We start from the raw sequence: 18,518 nt of genomic DNA, 5'->3' as shown, positions 1-18,518 counted from the left end.
CGCTTCTTCTCATCTTCTTGGCCATGAATTAGCAGAAACCTCAATATGATATTCCTCAATGGCGTATGCCGTGTAACCAAAACCCCCACCCCCTCCAAGGATCACCATCTCCTTCCAGGGAAAACATGTTAGTCGCTTCGATCATCCCTGCCACTGACGGCAACAGGTGGTCTCTTTCCACCCTCTATAGTGGCCCCGTCGTCGCTGTGAGTGTCAGGGAATCCCGTAGAATTCTCGACCTGGGGGCTGTTCAAGTTGTCAGTTGATGCTCAGATGTTGGCGCTTCGCTAACTACTTACTCTCGTCTCTTGACATACACCCGCAGGATATGTGTCGCAATAATAAGCAAAATAGAGGAACCGAGTGTGAACGCGAAACCTTTGCGGTAGCGCGGTGCCTCAACCGTGGGAAACACCAGCAGTGGGGTCCACGCGGTTGACGACTGCGAGATGGCGTTGATGAGCACCAGTGTAAACGATCTTTCCGCGGGCGATGCGCGCAACTGCGTGTTAACCCAACCATGAAGAACGCTCGACATCGCGACTGAGGAGTAGATGGTCGAGAAGGCGAACCACTTCGCAGGCTCGGGGACGTCCCAGATTGTCAGAATGATCAGGCCGATGCTGTTCCAGGTGATCGACATCGTGATAGCCCAAGCCGGGCCCATTACGAGGTCGGAAGCGAAGCAGACAAAGAGGGTATAGAATATCCCCAACGCCGGGGCGATGGTACCAAGTTCGTTCACCTTGGCCGCGGAATACCGCGCAAGACTCTTGATCCAGAGCAAGAAGCTGCCGGAACTGGTGTGGATGCCCGCGTTCCAGAAGAGCACGTCGACAATGACGATGCCCCAGAATTGCGGCGATAGGATAATCTTCTTAAGAGCTGGAAACTTGAACCTCCCGTGGGACGCGTGGCCTGCGCGCTTCAGTCTCTCGACGCTTAGTTCGATGTTTTCTCTCTTCAACACCAGACGGTTGGGCTGCTCCGGTGTGCCGGGTATCACGAAGTAGCCCAGCACGCCGATTGGGATGGTGATGAGGGCGCAGATGATGTACATCCAGCGCCAGCCTGCAAGGCCGTTCACACCGTCTAGTCGGGCAGATGCGCCAGCCTGGATCAAGCCTGCGGTAAGCGTACCCAAGGAGAGGCCGACGTAGAAGATACCTCCGCGCCGGGCGATCTCGTCACCACGGTACCACGAACCTGTCATCAGTCAGCTTCCCCCTTGCAATGAACCTGCTTTGAAGGGGTTCTTACCAAAGAGATAGTGCATAGCCGGGAAGAAAGCAGCCTGTATCATGTTAGACGGTCGGCGATGGGTCACAGGCTCAAGTAGAACTGACCTCAAACCATCCCACGAGGAAGCGGTATGCAGCAAGCTCAGCGAAGCCAGTAACACGGAACTGAAGAAGCGTGAAGACTCCCCAACAGATATCAAGACATGGTATCAACCAGTGCATTGGGATATAAGTGAGCAAGAACATGATCGGGATCTGTCCTGTGACGGCGCCGATGATGTAGAAGGTCTGGAGCTGGACAAGCTCATTGCCCTTGAACCCAAGATCTTCTTTGAGACCAGCAACGTAGGCATTGTCTTTTACTGTTAGCTTCCGCTATCAAATGTAAAGCTTTGAGATATTGAACATACTCAAGTTTGACTGATCGATGTACCTGTGTTGCAGTCAGCACATCACCATTCATCGAGGCCAAGGCAGGTGCACTCACTTAACCCAGTAGCTGAGCACGGCATAAGGCACGATCAAAAGATCCAGTTTGCCAATAAGCTTTCGCTCCTCGGGCGTGTCGGTGTCGGCATACCACTGGATGTGCCACCACTTGCGGCGCGCTTGAACAACCATGGCGAGTGTCGATGAACTGGGACTTTGCTCGGCAGTGAGCAAACAAAATGCCCGAATGGTAAATGGTTCTGCGAACTTCCTAATCCTACCAAGACATACATGAGCTCGCAGGACCCTCCAGCCTTTAGTATCATCCCATCATCCCATCACCTCACCACCGCATCCCATGTCCAAAATCTCTTTCCTGTCCCTGGTCGTCGGGTTGCGTGCGCGCGAACGCCACAGGTTCCAATGGAACCAGACTTGCAATCAGGCCCGACTCGTCGCCGACGCGAAACAAGACCTTGGCGCAGGAGACGCAGCGCAGATTCAACACACAGAAGACGGCCAGAAGAACCCGAGAGACGGGGACGCCAGGGAAATGCTACTGCGTAACAGCGCCGCGCAGAACTCCGACCTAGAGGGGGCGGGAGTCGTCCGCACGCAGGCGAGAATCTTCAAGCTCGTCTTTGGGCAGTCCATTGCACCATCCCAGGGCACATTGATGTGACACGCAGACCAGCTGTGACAGGCTGCGCTCCCGAGGCGAGGCGTCCTGGCATTTCAATAAACCGACGCATCCCTGTCCAAGATCCGCTTACACATGCCGAGATCCAACCCCCAAATCCTCTCGCAGAATTGGAGACCCTTTTTCCCCTCGTTGTAACCTCCAAAAAGATGCGGATCCGACGCGCCGGACGGAACACTTCAAACGGGGCCCCGAGGTGTCTTGGGAGGTCCGATCTATGGAGGCGTTCTGACAGGGGATAGGGGAGACGAAGCTATTCCCCAAGAAAGTGGGGATATGGCGTGCTCCCCAACATTCGCGCACCTCATCTCCAGCGCGGCAACCCGCGAAAATAATACCCGCACTCCCGGCAGCGGGGTTTGGAGGATCCATTGGCAAAGCTTCCGCGGTGGGTTGGGCGCATTCGCTCTTGGGGTGAATAAGCTGGCCGCGTCGAGATAACAATGGCTCAGCTGTGATAGGACGACGACGGCTGAGGCTGGGTTGTACCGTCGAGGAGGTGCGCGAGAGCCCGCTTCATGTGTGTGTAACGCGTTCGAGGGCATCTCTGACGTGATTCCGATGGCCGGGCCGGCGAGGGGTCGGAGGGGTTGTCGGTCAAAATGGTGGCTTTCTCAAATGGGACTGCGATTCAGTGAAGCTGTCTTGGACTTGGTGAAAGTTAAGCATCACATCTCAGTGCCAATTTCTGGAGCCTGGACTGCCATCATGGGTGACTATCACACTGAGAACACGACACCACCAAATGAGGCCAATGGCTTTGACAAGACCAAGGGCGCTGTGCCCGAGACACCAGCCAAGCAGACGCTCATCGACAGGACAGTCGACGCGCTGCTCACCCCGCCAAAGTCGGTCTATGAAGATGTTTCGCTTGAGCTTCCCGCCAGATATATCGACGAGCCACGGTCTCTGCGCGTAGCCGTCATTGGCGCAGGCCTCTCTGGAGTTCTCGCTGGCATCTTGCTGCCTGCTAAGGTCCCTGGCGTTAAGCTCACAATATTTGAAAAGAACGCCGATGTGGTATGTCTAATGGATGTTCTTATCAACTCTGAATGACTAACAGTTTATCTCAGGGAGGCACTTGGTTCGAGAACGTATATCCCGGCGTGCGCTGCGACGTGCCCGCCCACGTCTACCAAGCAACCTTCGACCCAAACACCCAATGGACAGAGCAATTTGCGCAGGGCGCGGAGATCCGCGACTACTGGAAGGGCCTGTCGAGAAAGTACGACGTCTACAAGTACCTCCAGCTCTCCCAGCAGGTCGAGGGTCTCAACTGGGTTGACTCCCAAGCCGTCTGGCAGATCACCGTCCGCGATCTCAAGACGGACGCGATCCGGATCGAAGAGGCCGACTTCATCCTCACGGCCATCGGCCGCTTCAACGCCTGGAAACTCCCAAACTACCCCGGCATCCACGACTTCAAGGGCGTCCTCCGCCACGCTTCCAACTGGGACCTCAGCTTCGACCCCCGCGACAAGAAGGTCGCCGTCATCGGCAACGGCGCCAGCGGCATCCAGCTGACGTCGAATCTACACAAGGTCGTCTCGCGGCTGGACCACTACGCCCGCAACAAGACGTGGATCACGGCCTCCTTCGCCGGCGACGAGACCTCCATCGAGCCCATCCCCATCCCCGAAGACCTGCGCGCCAAGTTCCGCGAGGACCCGGAGGCGTACCTCGCGTACCGCAAGGACATGGAGAGCAAGTACTTCCGCCACTTCACCGGCTGGCTCAAGAGGTCCGCCGACAACGAGGAGGCGCGCGAGAAGTTCCGCACGTTCATGAACGACCGGCTGGCTAAGAAGCCTGAGCTCATTGATGCGCTCATCCCCGACTTCAGCCCGCACTGCCGCCGCTTGACACCGGGCCCGGGATACCTGGAGGCCATTACCGCCGAGAAGACAAACTACATCCAGACCCCCATCCGGCGGTTCACCGAGACGGGCATCGAGACGGAGGACGGCACGCACCGCGAGGTCGACGCCATCTTCTGCGCAACAGGCGCCAACGTCGACATGGTCCCGCCGTTCCCCATCACCGCGCGCGGCGAGGACCTATCCAAGCTGTGGCGGTCCGACGGCAAGTACGGCTTCCCCTACACGTACCTCGGCTCTGCCACCCCGGGGTTCCCGAATCTGCTCTTCATCCACGGGCCGAACGGCTCGGGGCGCTCCGGGACGGTCCCGCACAACGTGGAGAACCAGATCACGTACTTCGCGCGGATCCTGCGCAAGGCGGCGCGCGAGGGCATCAAGTCGCTGCAGGTGTCGAAGCGGGCGGCGGACTGGTTCACGGAGTACTCGGACGCGTTCTTCGCGACGACGGTGCTCTCGGAGAACTGCAGCTCGTGGTACAACAGCGGCAAGCCGGGCTCGCGGGTGCACGGGCTGTGGCCGGGGTCGGCTTCACTGGCGACGATTGTGCAGCGGGAGCCGCGATGGGAAGATTTCGAGTATGAGTATCTTGGGGATGCGGAGAACCCGTTCTTGTGGTACTTTGGGAAGGGGTGCACGAAGAAGGAGCTGGATGAGAATGCTGATGTGACGCCGTATTTGAAGGCTGGGGTCGTTGATCCGAAGGATGTGCATGAGAGTTGGCATACTGTTCCATAGATGGGAGTCATTAAATGGTTTTCTGAAATGAATAAACATGAACTCATGAGCTTCTTGATGTTTTTGAATATCACTGTCTTCGTCAACGTCACGTTCTACAAGATCGCGATAGTCCTCGTCCCTCAGATGTAAGTCGCCTGGAGGACGTGCTACAGTATTCCGATCTCAACGACAATATCTCGGGAGAATATTTCGATTACACCTCCCAATGTGACTTCGTCAGCTATCTCACGCCGTTGACCCGAGGCTATGGTTCTTCGAGACAATGACATGCCAAGACCTCACATCAAACCCTGACACCATGCCCATCATCCCAAACCACCATCACATCTTCCGAAAGCTCTTCCACGTGCGCTCGAGACAGTTCCCTAGCCCCCGAATCGTCCCACAGCTCTGGTTCAACGCTTGTTCAAGTTGGGGGTGGTACTCCGGCACGGTGCATCAGTGCGCCGGCGACGGAATGGCGTGCTGTCCCCGGCTGATTTCGCAACCTCTCCAACGCCGAGCGAACCCCCGTCGCCGGAAATTTTAGACTGCAAACCTGGACGCAGATTAGCTTCAAACGCGCAGTTATTGGATCAGTGCTTTGTAAAAGAGGCCGAGGAGACAAGAAGCACAGGAAAAAAAAAAGTTTGTTCTAGACCCTGGCTGACAGGGCCATTTGTTCGCTTGTCCGGCACATGGTGAAGAACCCTGGAACGACATCTCGCCATGACATCCATCCCTGCACGGTTTCTGATGTGCTTCCGGTGAATGATAAGACGAAGGATTCCCGTTCCCGTGGGTCTTGATCCATCATTGTAGACGGAAGTCAAGCTTGGGCCGTAGCCATCATCACCATCAAGTCGTGTCTGTCTTTTCTCTAACATAAGTTCACGGCACTCAGTCACAATGGCCGAGTACGCAGACGCCAGCAAGGGCGATGTCATCCCTCCAAAGGAGGAGAGACACCCAGGTATGCTCAACTCTGAGGCTTCTCAATCGCTCGATTTCACGCTGACGTGCGGCACAACAGTAAAATGGTACCGCTCGACCTTTTACAACATGACCATCCTCGGCCTCTGCAACCTCGCCGCGCCGGGCATCTGGGGCGCCATGAACTCTCTCGGCGCAGGCGGCGCCGCCTCGCCCAAGGTCGTCAACGCCGCCAACGCGCTGACCTTTTGCCTCATGGTCGTCTCGTGCTACTTCTCGTCCGTCATTGTGAAATACATCGGCATCAAGGGCGCCTTGATCTTTGGAACGTACGTCTCCCAGCCCCTCAGTTTCACATCACACGGCCACTCTGTCGTAAAACCAAGTCGACTAACACTGCGAAAACAGAATGGGCTACGCCCCCTTCGCCGCCGGCCTCTACACCAACAACCGCTACGGCGTCGAGTGGCTCATGCTCCTCGGCGCCGCCCTCTGTGGTATGTCTTGGCAGGTACTTTAAGTGAGGTACTGAGACTAACTGAACTCTAGGTATATCTGCTGGCGTTTTTTGGGCCGCGGAAGCGGCGATTGCAATCGCCTACCCGGAGCCCTGGAACCGCGGCAAGGCCCTCGGCTACTGGCTGACCTACCGCCTCTGCGGACAGATCCTCGGCGGCGCCATCAATCTCGGGCTGAACGCCGACAACGACCAGGCCGGCAAGGTTTCGTACACCGTCTTCATCGTCTTCATCGCCATCCAGGCGGCGGGCCCGTTCGTGGGGCTGCTGCTGAACAAGCCGGACCAGGTGCAGCGACAAGACGGGCGCAAGGTCAGCTTGGAAATTGTGGAGAACCCGTGGTTCGAGATCAGGGCGACGACGCGGAGCTTCTTCAATGTCAAGTTTCTGCTGGTTGTGCTGTGGATTGGGCAGGCCGTGTTTTCGGAGGCTGTGTTTTTCACGTATCTTGCGAGTAAGTGCGCCGTGAGTTTGGATGGGTGGATGATTGCTGACGTTTTGAAGCTTGGTTCTCGGTCCGCTCGCGGGCGTTGGGATCTTTCCTGTCTGGCATCGTGGCCGTCATCTCCGGCAACCTCCTCGGTGTAAGCACCCATTCCGTATCTCACGTCCACATCCAAAGTCACTAACAAACTCTTCCCAGCACTGGCTTGACCGCGCCAAAATCTCCCTCAAAACCCGTACCCGCACCACCTTCTGGGGTCTCGTCATAACGCAAGGCGCGTGGTGGACCTGGGCCACGATCCTCGCGACGCGCTACCGCACCACGCGCCCGACGCACGACTGGGCGGACGGCGACTTCGGCGCCGCCTTCGCCGTCTACATCTTTCTGACGATCGGCTTCCAGCTGAACTACCTCTTCCTCTACTTCATCGTCACGAACCTCGCGCAGGGCGAGGAGGAGGTGATCCGCTACGCGGCACTGCTGCGCGGGACGGAGAGCGCGTGGCAGGCGGTGAGCTACGGGCTGACGAGCCTGACGCTGTTTGGCGAGGTGGGCGGGATCTACTTCAACTTTGCGCTGTGGGCCGTGGCGATCGGGCCGGCGTGGCTTGTGTTGAAGCATTTTGGGACTGGGGAGAGGGGGGTGGAGGAGGTGGGTGGGAGTGGTGTTGTGGAGAGCGAGGATGGGGATTCGCAGACGAAGCATTAGATACGACATCAAAGGGCTCATCCTGCGAGTCATAGATTTTCATAGATGTGTGTGAAGCTATTCACAGTTCGGCTATCACTATCATAATTCAATTATCGTTGCACGTAATTACATAATTCTGAGCTTCATCACACTGCGATCATAGGAGCTCCTCCAACTCAGGACTGAGCGCAAGTCAGATTCAATGGTCGACGATATCATCCAGAGCATCATGCACCAGCGTATCCACAGCACCGGGACACATGTCATCGAGGATCGCAATCATCTCGAAACCTTCAGCATCGCATTCGACCAAAGCCAGCGCTTCCAATTACCCCTCACAGAACCCCACACCCTGCGGTCCTCCGTCGTCCGCAGAACGCGTCCCTCCGGACGGTAGCATTGCAATTCGCGACGCTCCGGTTGGGCCAGCTCGCCTTCGGGGCTAACATGACGTGATGGCCTCACGTTGAAACCTTGAGCTCCATTACACGCGGTCGCGGCGTGCGGAGTGGGGGCCGCGAGCTCTTATTGCTTGACCGGCTAGCTGTTTCAACGGCTAAAATGCCAAAGTCGTACGGCAGTGCATCGAGACAAGAAGATTGCCCCCGCCGAAGATGTATCCGAGGTTGTTCAACATGGGGTCCGCGTCTTGCGCCACCGCGCCGTCCGGTGGTGTCATCGCCCCGGCTCCACGGTGCCGGACCCACGCCGAACATCGGGAGGGGCAGCGCTATGCGATGGAGAACTTGCCCCGAATGCGCGTCACAACCGGGTGAGGGCACCTTGATTACCCCGCGCTCGCGTCGCTGGTGGGAAGAATATGGTCTCCGAGAATTTTTGCGGTTGAGGAAAATATTTACCCTTTTTCCAGTTGTTGTCCCGCTTGGAAATCTGTTGTTCTTGAAGATCCACGATACAGAGCACGTAAGAGACGCGAGACGAGAAAAGCGATCATGGCCGAAGCGAACGGAACAAAGCCGAAGAAGAGCTTGGTGCTCAATGCCTTCGTTGAGATGTGTAAGTCCCCAAGTCGTTGTTGTGAGCTGGGTTGCAGTCGAAGAAGCTGACCAGGACGCAACACAGGCAGTGGACATCAGTCCCCTGGACTTTGGAGGCACCCCGATGACGAGTCCTGGCGATTCAACGAGATCAGCCACTGGGTTGAGCTGGCGAAGCTTCTCGAGGAGGCTAAGTTCCACGGCATCTTCATTGCAGACGTTCTCGGTAAGACGCGCTTGCTCTAGCTCGGTTTGCCCAACGCAACGACTAACATCTTGGAGGCGGCTACGACGTGTATTCGCAGTCGCTTGATCCTGCAAAGATCTCCGGCGCGCAGTGGCCCGTCAATGAGCCTCTCGCTCCTATTGCGGCTATGGCTGCTGTGACGAAGAGCATCGGCTTCGGAGTGACGGTATCGACGACGTACGAGCAGCCGTACCATTTGGCTAGGCGTCTGTCAACGGTTGATCACCTCAGTGGTGGACGGTGAGTTTTCCCATCGTGAATACTGAAATTACGTAGCTAATGAGATGTCAGTCTTGGATGGAACGTGAGTTTAAGTGGAAGAGGGACGACACCGAGCAAACAAGCTGACCAAGACAGATCGTGACGAGCTACCTCGATTCCGCAGCCAAGAACATGGGTCTCGCCCAGCAACCCCAGGTAAGCCCGCCATTGACTCTTTTCAACACCGTCCCATCATACTCACAAACCCAGCACGACGACAGATACGCCCAAGCCGAGGAGTACATCAAAGTCATGTACAAGCTCTTCGAGTCCTCATGGCGCGACGACGCCGTCAAGCTCGACCGCGCGAAAGGCATCTACACCCAGCCCGACCTCGTGCGGAAGATCAACCACGAAGGGCGCTTCTTCACCGTCCCGGGCCCGCACGTCGTGCAGCCCTCGCCGCAGCGCACGCCGCTCCTCCTGCAGGCCGGCACGTCCAAGGCGGGCAAGCAGTTCGCGGCGCAGCACGCGGAGGCCATCTTCGTGTCGGCGCACGCGCCGGCGGTGTGCGCGAAGAGCATCGCCGAGATCCGCGAGCTCGCGCGCACGGAATACGGCCGCGACGGCAACAGCATCAAGGTGCTCGCGCTGGTGACGCCGATCCTGGGCGCGACGGAGGCGGAGGCGCAGGCGAAGCTGGCGGAGTACCGCAAGTACGCGTCGCACGAGGGCGCGCTGGCGCTGTTTGGCGGGTGGACGGGGATGGATTTGAGCAAGTACGGCGACGAGGAGGAGCTGCGCGAGGTGGAGAGCAATGCGGTGCGGTCGACGGTCGAGGGCTACGCGCGGTTCTCGCCGGGTACGGCGAAGTGGACGAAGCATACCATTGCGGAGCATGTGAGCATTGGAGGTAACGGACCAATCTTTGTCGGTACGGCGGCGCAGGTTGCGGATCGGTTGGAGACGTGGATTGAGGAGGCCGATGTGGACGGCTTCAACTTTGTGAGTGGACCTGGTGTGTTGAATGAGACGGATGCTGACAGCGATTGCAGGCGTATGCGCTCTTCCCCCAGTCTTTCAAGGAAATCATCGACCTGCTTCTTCCGGAGCTGCGTCGTCGCGGGTTGTTCTGGGATGACTATGCCGTTCCGGGCGGCACGTACAGAGAGAACTTTTACCGCAAAAAGGGACAGTCGGGACCGTTGGATGAGCATGTTGCTTCGTCGTACCGGTGGAAGGCTGGCGTGCCGGCGGAGGAGGCCAAGATTCCCGAATAAGGAGCCAGGCCAGGATAGCATGAGAAAGAGAGAAAATAAAATGAAGCTATTCACACGACCAAAATGGCAAGATCGTGTCTCTTTCCAGGTGAACATGGAAGTGTGGGGGCCCAAATGGCATTCTTGCGTTGCGACTGGATGCTCGAGCGGGAAGGGTGGACCTCGCAGGTACGTACCGTTGGCTAAAGCCGAGATTCGTCCGGCCGAGCTGTGCCGAAGGAAGAGCTCGCATCTACGGAAGTTTGGGACGGGCTCCATTTTACTTTGATGCGTCGTTTCGATGGGCCCCAGTTAAGTCATGGTGACCATGCCTAGCAAGCAGTGGAGATGGCCTTCAAGGATAAGAGGCCCCCTATGATTTCGAGATGCAGTGATGAGCAGACTGTCAATAATAAGTAAATAATCCAAAGGCCAATACCAAAGAGTGGAAAATCTCCTGACGGCCTCAGCCCAGAATTGCTTGGAATAAAGCGGAATTGCGCGCTGTTGATTGGCCAATTGCTGTCGAGTGCTCGTCTGCCGGCTCTCACCGAAGGAAGGTTTCCAGTGGTAGGGTGCCTGGCACAGCGTGCTACCAGGCTGCCCTGTGGCGTCCCTCTCCCGCTGTGCCTTACTCCAGTGACACCTAAATTCAGTCAATTCACGGCCTAGCGGGCATGCGGCTGTCTGGGCAGGGGTGTTACCGACCGTTGCCGAGCCGCCTGGCCACTCAGCCCACGCATCCCACGCTGCCAGCACCATGTTGGCCGTCTTAGCTAAGCCGCGCTTTGCCCAATCGGGGAGCTATCGCTATCAAAAGCCATAGCTTCCCTGGCCGCAGCTGCGTCATTCCCCACCGAGGGGCTCAAGGAGTGACCTGATCTTCCACAATCCATCTTTCTTTTCTCTTTGGCTCGTCCTCAAGGTCTGGACTGGAGCCTCTCCTCACAGTGCTGGACGCGAAAAATAGCCCGGATATAAAATCTACCTGGAGCCCACTTTCTCTCCTCAAAAGTCACCCCATCGTGTCTTCTTTCCCTTGACCGGTGTGCTTGCTTGTTGTACTCTCCCCCATCATCTCCCCTCCTTTCCCCGGGCTTTGACCCCTGAGAACCTCTCCTCTCCACTCCTCTCGTCGTCCTCATCTACGCCAGGCTTCACGCTCCAAAATGGCGTCGCCAGTTGCTTCGGCCGCCCTCAAGGCCCGCGTTCGCCGCCCGACCATGCTGAACAAGCTCACCCGTCCTCAGGACCTGCTCCAGCACTTCCCCAACGGCGCCTACGTCGGCTGGTCCGGCTTCACCGGCGTCGGCTACCCCAAGAAGATGCCCACCTTCCTCGCCGACCATGTCGAGCAGAACAGTCTGCAGGGCAAGATGAAGTACAGCCTCTTCGTCGGCGCCTCCTCCGGCGCAGAGACCGAGAACCGCTGGGCCGGCCTCGACATGATTGACCGCCGCAGCCCCCACCAGGTCGGCAAGGCCATCTCCAAGGGCATCAACGAGGGCCGCATCAACTTCTTCGACAAGCACCTGTCCCAGTTCCCCGTCGACCTCGTCTATGGCTTCTACACAAAGGACCGCCCCAACAAGGGCATCGACGTCGCCATCGTCGAGGCCACCGACATTAAGGAGGACGGCAGCATCGTCCCCGGCGCCTCCGTCGGCGCCACCCCCGAGCTCGTCCAGCTCGCCGACAAGATCATCATCGAGGTCAACACCTCCCTCCCCAGCTTCGAGGGCCTCCACGACATCACCATGACCGACCTGCCCCCGCGCCGCAAGCCCTATCTCATCATGGGCGTCGAGGACCGCATCGGCACCACCTCCATCCCCATCGACCCCGAGAAGGTCGTCGGCATCATCGAGTCCGACTACCAGGACCAGACCTCTCCCAACACCCCCGAGGACGCCAGCTCCCAGGCCATCGCCCGCCACCTCATCGAGTTCTTCGAGCACGAGGTCAAGCACGGCCGCCTGCCCAAGAACCTGCTCCCCCTGCAGTCCGGCATCGGCAACATCGCCAACGCCGTCATCGGCGGCCTCAAGGACTCCAACTTCTGGAACCTCAAGGTCTGGACAGAGGTCATCCAGGACACCTTCCTCGACCTCTTCGACTCGGGTCACCTCGACTTCGCCACCGCTACCTCCGTCCGCTTCTCCCCCGACGGCTTCAAGCGCTTCTACGACAACTGGGAGTCCTACCACGACAAGCTCCTCCTGCGCTCCCAGCAGGTCTCCAACTCCCCCGAGATCATCCGCCGCCTCGGCGTCATCGGCATGAACACCCCCGTCGAGGTCGACATCTACGCCCACGCAAACAGCACCTGCGTCATGGGCTCCCGCATGCTCAACGGCCTCGGCGGCAGCGCCGACTTCCTCCGCAACGCAAAGTACAGCATCATGCACACCCCCTCCACCCGCCCCTCCAAGACGGATCCCCACGGCGTCTCCTGCATCGTGCCCATGTGCACCCACATCGACCAGACCGAGCACGATCTCGACGTCATCGTCACCGAGCAGGGCCTCGCCGACGTCCGCGGCCTCAGCCCCCGCGAGCGCGCCCGCCTCATCATCAAGAAGTGCGCCCACCCCGTCTACCAGCCCATCCTGCAGAGCTACTTCGACAAGGCCGAGTTCGAGTGCCTGCGCAAGGGCATGGGCCACGAGCCCCACCTGCTCTTCAACTCGTTCGACCTCCACCGCGCCCTGGTCGAGGAGGGCAGCATGCAGAAGGTCAAGAGCTTCTAGGAGACTTAAGAAATGAGAGAGTGATACAAAAGAGATTTACACGTGGTTGAGACTTGGCATTGGCGCATTCAGGGGCGGCGGGCTGGCGCGGTCCTGCGATTTCGGAGCATAGACATCATAGCTTTTGTGTTTTTTACTTTTGTTGATAGAGAAATGATACCTCGCTGGATAATGCTACAACACACACACTTTTGCTTCCCAGGTTTATTCCCGAGCGCCAAGGTGTCACGGTCCACGATGTATCCACCGCCTTCATCAGCTAACCCACCGTTCCCGACGGGCTACCCACCCTCCCGAGTCACGCTCTCGGATTTCAGAGCGGACGGAGGTCGAATCGCCGGAGGGATGGGATGTTCGGGCGGCGTCCGAGTAAGTCAGGAGGTGCTCCGGCCGCCGATGGCGTGCGGCGATACGACGCGCGATAGGGTGATGCGGCGAGAGAGGTCTGGGCGTTTTAGGGGGCCCTGGTGCGGTATTTGTCGGCTCGCCAATCGCGAAAATTGAGAGCCCACAGTGAGGCTTAAACCTTGGTTGAGGGTGATAGGGCCGAGCCTTGGCGGTGGTGGGAATCGGGCCTTCGAGATTGAGAGTAAGTTCGCGTTGGTATCGGCGAGGGCTTCTCGGTGTTGCGAGGGGAAATAGCGCAGTTGGCGAGCATGGGAGGGTCAGGGGACATCGGGTGAGAGGCGTCGTGGAACACGTTCGGTCTTGGACATCACCTGTTCCGTTCCGGCGTGGGCTACAGCCGGCTGATTTGCTGAAGGAAACATTGACTACCGATTGATAGCTACCTTATGCACGGCGGACTCGGCGAGAGTAACGACGAGCGCCGATCGGAGTGGGGCCGGCCCGGAGAATAATTAGGTCGGTTGTGCTCCTGGAAATTTGTCAAAATGGTAATGTTTGCGCTGTTCTCTTTTCTTTCTGGCAACCCACAAAAGTGAGAAGAGCAGGAGAACAGGTAACCTATCAGCGGTTGCAAACTGCCGGATACGCAGCCTCCTTGGCTGGATAAATGCGGCATCGCCCACAGCATTACAGCCCCATTTACTAGTGTTGTGCTACCATACTTGTCAGCACGGCTGAGAAAAAGCCTCCTGCTCGGTGAATTGGAATCGACCTTATGCAGGCTGGGACGCGTCTGCCTTCGGGCTGCGTTGGATCACAGAGGCATTCGTTCGCGAGGACACGCCTAGCATGGGTCATAGCAGGGGTAAATCACAGCCTTCTTATTTGTTTTGCCACACATTACCTCCACATAAGATACTACCCATTCTTGTATGACAGTCGAGCCTTTTCGCTGGTGTTTCCAACCTCTATAGTCAGGTCCTTCTGTCCAGTGCTTGAATTTTCACTATCATGGCTTTCGGTCCCCGGCGTTTATACATTCTCAGGATGGCCCTTCTCGTCCTTGCGACCGCGGCTCTGGTCGCCGGTGAGACCAGTGAAACGACAAATGAAGAAAGGGTTGGCCGGCAGGAGGGGCCAAATACTCGAGGCACCCTCAACTTGGTCTGGAGTTGTGGCATCACCATATTTGCTTGCACTTGGACCGTTACACTCCTCAACGTGCCAAGCCCCGACGACACTACGCTACAGAGACTTCTTCGGCGGGTCAAGTGGATGGCAATCAACATTCTCTTTCCAGAATTCATCCTTTCTAAGGCTATCTGCGACCTTCGACAGGCTCTCGACGAACTGCGGCAGTTCGACGAAAACCTACCCAAGATCAGGGATCGGATAACGAAGACCATTGAGTATAAATGGAGTGGTATTCATGAAATCTTGGAAGGCTCAATACCCACCATGTCACGAGACGCTGTATCGATTACTTCGCCTTAAAATCCCTCACTCTCGGACGGTCTCTACGCCATCGAACGATAATCCAGGAGACTCGAATGATTTCCAAGTTCAAACAGAATCCCAGCCTCAAGGCTTTGATAGAGCGCACTCATCAAGTAACATTTCAGATCAAGCCAACCAGAATATTCCGCCTCAGATTCCGAAACCCCCCGGCGACGAGGAATCAGCCACCGACAGCCCCTACCAGGAGTCTTCACAGTATCAGAATCAAACCGTCCGCTCTTCTGCAAGGGACTCAGTACTGAGACGCTGTGGTGATGCTGTGGGCAGCAATGGGGTTACCAGCGCACATGGCGAGAGGAAAAGCCGAGCTCTCGTCTTCCACGATCGTCGGGCATGGACGGTTCTTCACTCATACTACGCTCAGGTGGGTGGGATCTTGAAATGTACCGTATATGACCCCTGGGTACCATCCTATAAACCCCTCACTGCAACGAAAATAACGTCGCAATATGAGTGGAATATTGACACCGAGCACCCCCTCAAGCATCCGGAACTGAGCCACGATGATATCCAGGACAAAAGCAAAGCAAATTCATTACTTAAAAGTCTTGCGATCCTTCAAATTACATGGTTTGTTCTCAACGTAGCCGTCCGCGCAGCGACAGGGTTACATGTAACGCAGCTCGAGATCGCTACTGTTGCGTTCGCTGTTGTTGCAACTTTGACGTACTTGGCTAGCTGGTGGAAACCCAAGGATACCTCAGAGCCAACAAGGATTCGTCATTCCTGCCATGGAGAGCGGATAACAGCGCCCCGTATCGTAAAACTTTCCCAGTGGACTGTGTCACCCTGGCTGGCAGTGAATCCACACCTTATTAGGAAAAATCAAGAGAAGAGACGGATTCGTAATGACCTTGCTTCGATGGGAGCCGAAGATTCATCGATGGTTATTTGGCTGGCCATATCCTCCTTGCTTTTCGGGGGCCTGCATTGCATTGCTTGGAATTTCGATTTTCCGTCTCAAGCTGAGCTTGTTGCTTGGAGGATCGGTTGCGCCATCATAGCAACATTGCCTGGAATCGCACTAGCTTTCGGCACCTTCTCAATCCATATTAAGAACGGTCTCACTACATGGAGCCTCAAGGTGTTTACTGAGGAGTTTGACAAGTTGCCTACCATGAGTCAAGATTGGTGGGAGCGCGTCCTACATCCTTGTTTTTTCTATGTGGATCGCAACACACTGGAGACATATATTCTCTCAATACCTGCGGAAAAAATGACGTGGAGTCAGCTTCTCTCCGAAGAACCCCCAGGAATACCAATAAACACAAGTGGTTCACTCCAGGAGATCTCGTCCGAGTATGCCTCATTTCTTGGTCACTACCAGCGGCTTCGGCATCTTTGGGCCAAGGCTTTTGAGGATGGCAAACTCGACTCGGAAGAAGTACAAGAATTGAGGTGGGTATGTTCCACGACCGCTCACTCCTGGCTAGAGGTAGGACCAAATTTTCGAGAGTTTTGGCAACAGTTCGAAATGTTCGTCAGTAACTCGGCCATTGACCCCAAACTCAGCGCCCAGGACTCGCTTGGCATCGAAAAGGTCCTACAGGCATTGGGGATTGTCAGTACTTGGATTGATAACCGGTGGAATGATTTCTACCGGATTGTCTATCAAATGCCACTGGTCGTTTCTACCACAACCTATGTCCTTTACCCAGTCGCCCGCTTGCTCACAATTCTACTACTTTTCACAAGTCTAAGATCTCTACCTGGAGATGTTTATCAAGTAACCCCATGGGTTAACTTTCTCCCTAAAATATCTTAGACTAAAGCTTCAATAAAGTTCTACTTCAATTTTATCATGCTGAGCGCGATGAGACTTTAGAGACAGTTACAAATGACACGGTCTCGGAGTATTTACACAACAACAATACAGAGAAGGCACCATGTGCGGGCTTAGCTTGTGATTTTCACTGTACGTCGTGTGAAGGGGTTACTGGCAAAATGATACATACAGAGGTAGCACAGAACCTCCAGCTTTGTAAAAGTGCTGCAAACTTATGTGATCAATGCGTTGCTGCTATTTCTTACCACCCAGCTGTGTGGGGTCGATGTATGGTGTCACTCGCAAGGAGATTAGAATTATCATCTTCGCTGTTATAGACTGCACCTATGAGGCCACAGCGCGGGTTAACCAAGGTTTAAAACCGTGCTTGATGCGAGGTAATATGACGCTGTATAGACCTTAGGCACTATCAGGGTTGATGCGTCCATGAGACTCGCTTCTGATTCCGATTAACAATTTCTTCCAAAGCGTCAACTGCCTCTTTGGGCCCATCATGGTTCTGAAAATCAACCCTAATTCTCTCCGCCGCCTTGCGGTACTTCTCATCTCGAACGACCCTGGCAACCGCATCCCTAATAGCCTTCATACTCGGCGTATCCGTGCCAAGATCGATCCCGGCCCCGCTCCAAGCAACTCTTGAACTGACATCTGCCTTGTCCTCCGTTTGGCCGGCGCAAACCAACGGGACTCCACAGTTCAACGCTACCAGGACGCCGTTGTAGCCTGCGTTTGTGACCATCACCCCAACATGTGGCAAGAGCTTTGCGTGAGGTACAAATGACGCCGCTCTCGCATTCCTGGGTAAAGATGATACTGGCAAGGCTTTTTCCGCGTCTGGCGTGGTGGCGATGACCAGCAGATCTGAACGATCGCGTAGTGCTGCGAGTGTCGGGAGTATGAGGTTTGTTGCGGTGGTAGCCCAGGTTCCTTGCGTGACATGAACGACTTTCTCTTTCGGATGTGCCAGCATCTCATTCCACCAGATTGGCGGTGAAGTGAATGATTCCTCGGTGAACAGTGGAAGCAATGGTCCAACCCACTTGATGGATGGATGAAAGTCGCGTGGGAACTCAAACGCAGGAGTTGTTGGCATAATGTGCAGGACATCAGACCTTGTCGTGTCATAGAATCCCGTCGGTGGAAGGGGAGGAAGATCCAGTTTGGCCCGGTGCGTGTTCAGTATTGCTGTGAGCTTCGGATACAACAGCCAAGTTGCTACTGTGTGAGCTACCGAATTCACCCACCGCCCGAATATCGTTGAAGGTGGTTGCCAGCCGGTGCCCCAGGGCGGGACTTCTGGGTCGAATGTGACAAGCGGATTGATCCCCAACGTCGCGTATGGAGTTCCAGTGAGGTCGCGAAAGCAGTGCGCCCCGTATGCTGTCAGATCCACCAGGATAATATCTGCCGGGAAGGTTGACAGAACCTCCTGGTAGGCAGCAACTTGATCCGGAATGCGATCGAGAAAGAGTTTTCGCAGCGTTGACACCACAGCCGCGAGGCCCGATGTTCCCGCATCTGGCACCAACACACGTTCATCGTGGCGAGCGAGAGCCAGTGGTGAGGGGATGAAGGTTGCCCCGGTCGGCTGGACGAGGTGTTCATGAGATGCGGAGGTGAGCCACGCAACGGTGTGGCCGCGGCGGATCAGGGCGAGGGCAATTGGCTGCATCGGATGGATGTGTCCCGCGAAGGGCATCGTCGCGATGAGAACCTTCATCTTTGATGGCCGGGTGTCTCCACCGCTGTCTCAATGCCAATTATCGTGAGTTTTGCTTGGTGAAGAGGCCTTTAGCAGGTAGGAAAGCTGAAGTCCGCCGGTGCGAAGCAGGCGATGCCCCGGATTCGCCGGTCAGCG

General features: G+C 56.3%; 6 protein-coding genes across 6 annotated transcripts; 4 read left to right on the top strand and 2 right to left on the bottom strand.

Moving 5' to 3' along the window:
- Nucleotides 1-128: 128 nt before the first annotated feature.
- SEO1-0 (putative transporter SEO1) lies at nt 129-1,862 on the bottom strand (the record flags this gene model as incomplete). The annotated part of the gene is made up of 6 exons (XM_037326220.1): nt 129-246; nt 300-1,206; nt 1,261-1,294; nt 1,347-1,597; nt 1,652-1,674; nt 1,729-1,862. The coding sequence occupies 6 exons, from the start codon at nt 1,860-1,862 to the stop codon at nt 129-131; spliced, it is 1,467 nt and encodes a 488-aa protein (XP_037175861.1).
- A 1,216-nt stretch (nt 1,863-3,078) lies between these two features.
- moxY-1 (FAD-binding monooxygenase moxY) lies at nt 3,079-4,985 on the top strand (the record flags this gene model as incomplete). The annotated part of the gene is made up of 2 exons (XM_037326219.1): nt 3,079-3,390; nt 3,444-4,985. 2 exons carry the CDS (start codon nt 3,079-3,081, stop codon nt 4,983-4,985), a joined length of 1,854 nt encoding a protein of 617 aa, XP_037175860.1.
- An 891-nt stretch (nt 4,986-5,876) lies between these two features.
- Nucleotides 5,877-7,606, top strand: CGCA056_v010971 (UNC93-like protein 2; the record flags this gene model as incomplete). Its single annotated transcript, XM_037326218.1, has 7 exons — nt 5,877-5,940; nt 6,001-6,229; nt 6,309-6,397; nt 6,450-6,872; nt 6,923-7,002; nt 7,062-7,514; nt 7,601-7,606. 7 exons carry the CDS (start codon nt 5,877-5,879, stop codon nt 7,604-7,606), a joined length of 1,344 nt encoding a protein of 447 aa, XP_037175961.1.
- Nucleotides 7,607-8,506: 900 nt separating this feature from the next.
- dmoA-2 (Dimethyl-sulfide monooxygenase) lies at nt 8,507-10,279 on the top strand (the record flags this gene model as incomplete). Its single annotated transcript, XM_037326217.1, has 7 exons — nt 8,507-8,570; nt 8,637-8,777; nt 8,834-9,038; nt 9,090-9,102; nt 9,156-9,215; nt 9,270-10,004; nt 10,055-10,279. 7 exons carry the CDS (start codon nt 8,507-8,509, stop codon nt 10,277-10,279), a joined length of 1,443 nt encoding a protein of 480 aa, XP_037175862.1.
- A 1,148-nt stretch (nt 10,280-11,427) lies between these two features.
- acu-8 (Acetyl-CoA hydrolase) lies at nt 11,428-13,008 on the top strand (the record flags this gene model as incomplete). Its single annotated transcript, XM_037326216.1, has 1 exon — nt 11,428-13,008. The coding sequence occupies one exon, from the start codon at nt 11,428-11,430 to the stop codon at nt 13,006-13,008; it is 1,581 nt and encodes a 526-aa protein (XP_037175191.1).
- Nucleotides 13,009-17,069: 4,061 nt separating this feature from the next.
- On the bottom strand, nt 17,070-18,380 carry rebG-0 (4'-demethylrebeccamycin synthase; the record flags this gene model as incomplete). Its single annotated transcript, XM_037326215.1, has 1 exon — nt 17,070-18,380. The coding sequence occupies one exon, from the start codon at nt 18,378-18,380 to the stop codon at nt 17,070-17,072; it is 1,311 nt and encodes a 436-aa protein (XP_037175192.1).
- Nucleotides 18,381-18,518: the final 138 nt, after the last annotated feature.

Source organism: Colletotrichum aenigma (assembly GCF_013390185.1).
Source record: "Colletotrichum aenigma strain Cg56 chromosome Unknown KSG_Cg56_contig07, whole genome shotgun sequence".
Lineage (NCBI taxonomy): Eukaryota > Fungi > Ascomycota > Sordariomycetes > Glomerellales > Glomerellaceae > Colletotrichum > Colletotrichum aenigma.
This window is presented reverse-complemented; position numbering and strand designations above follow the sequence as displayed.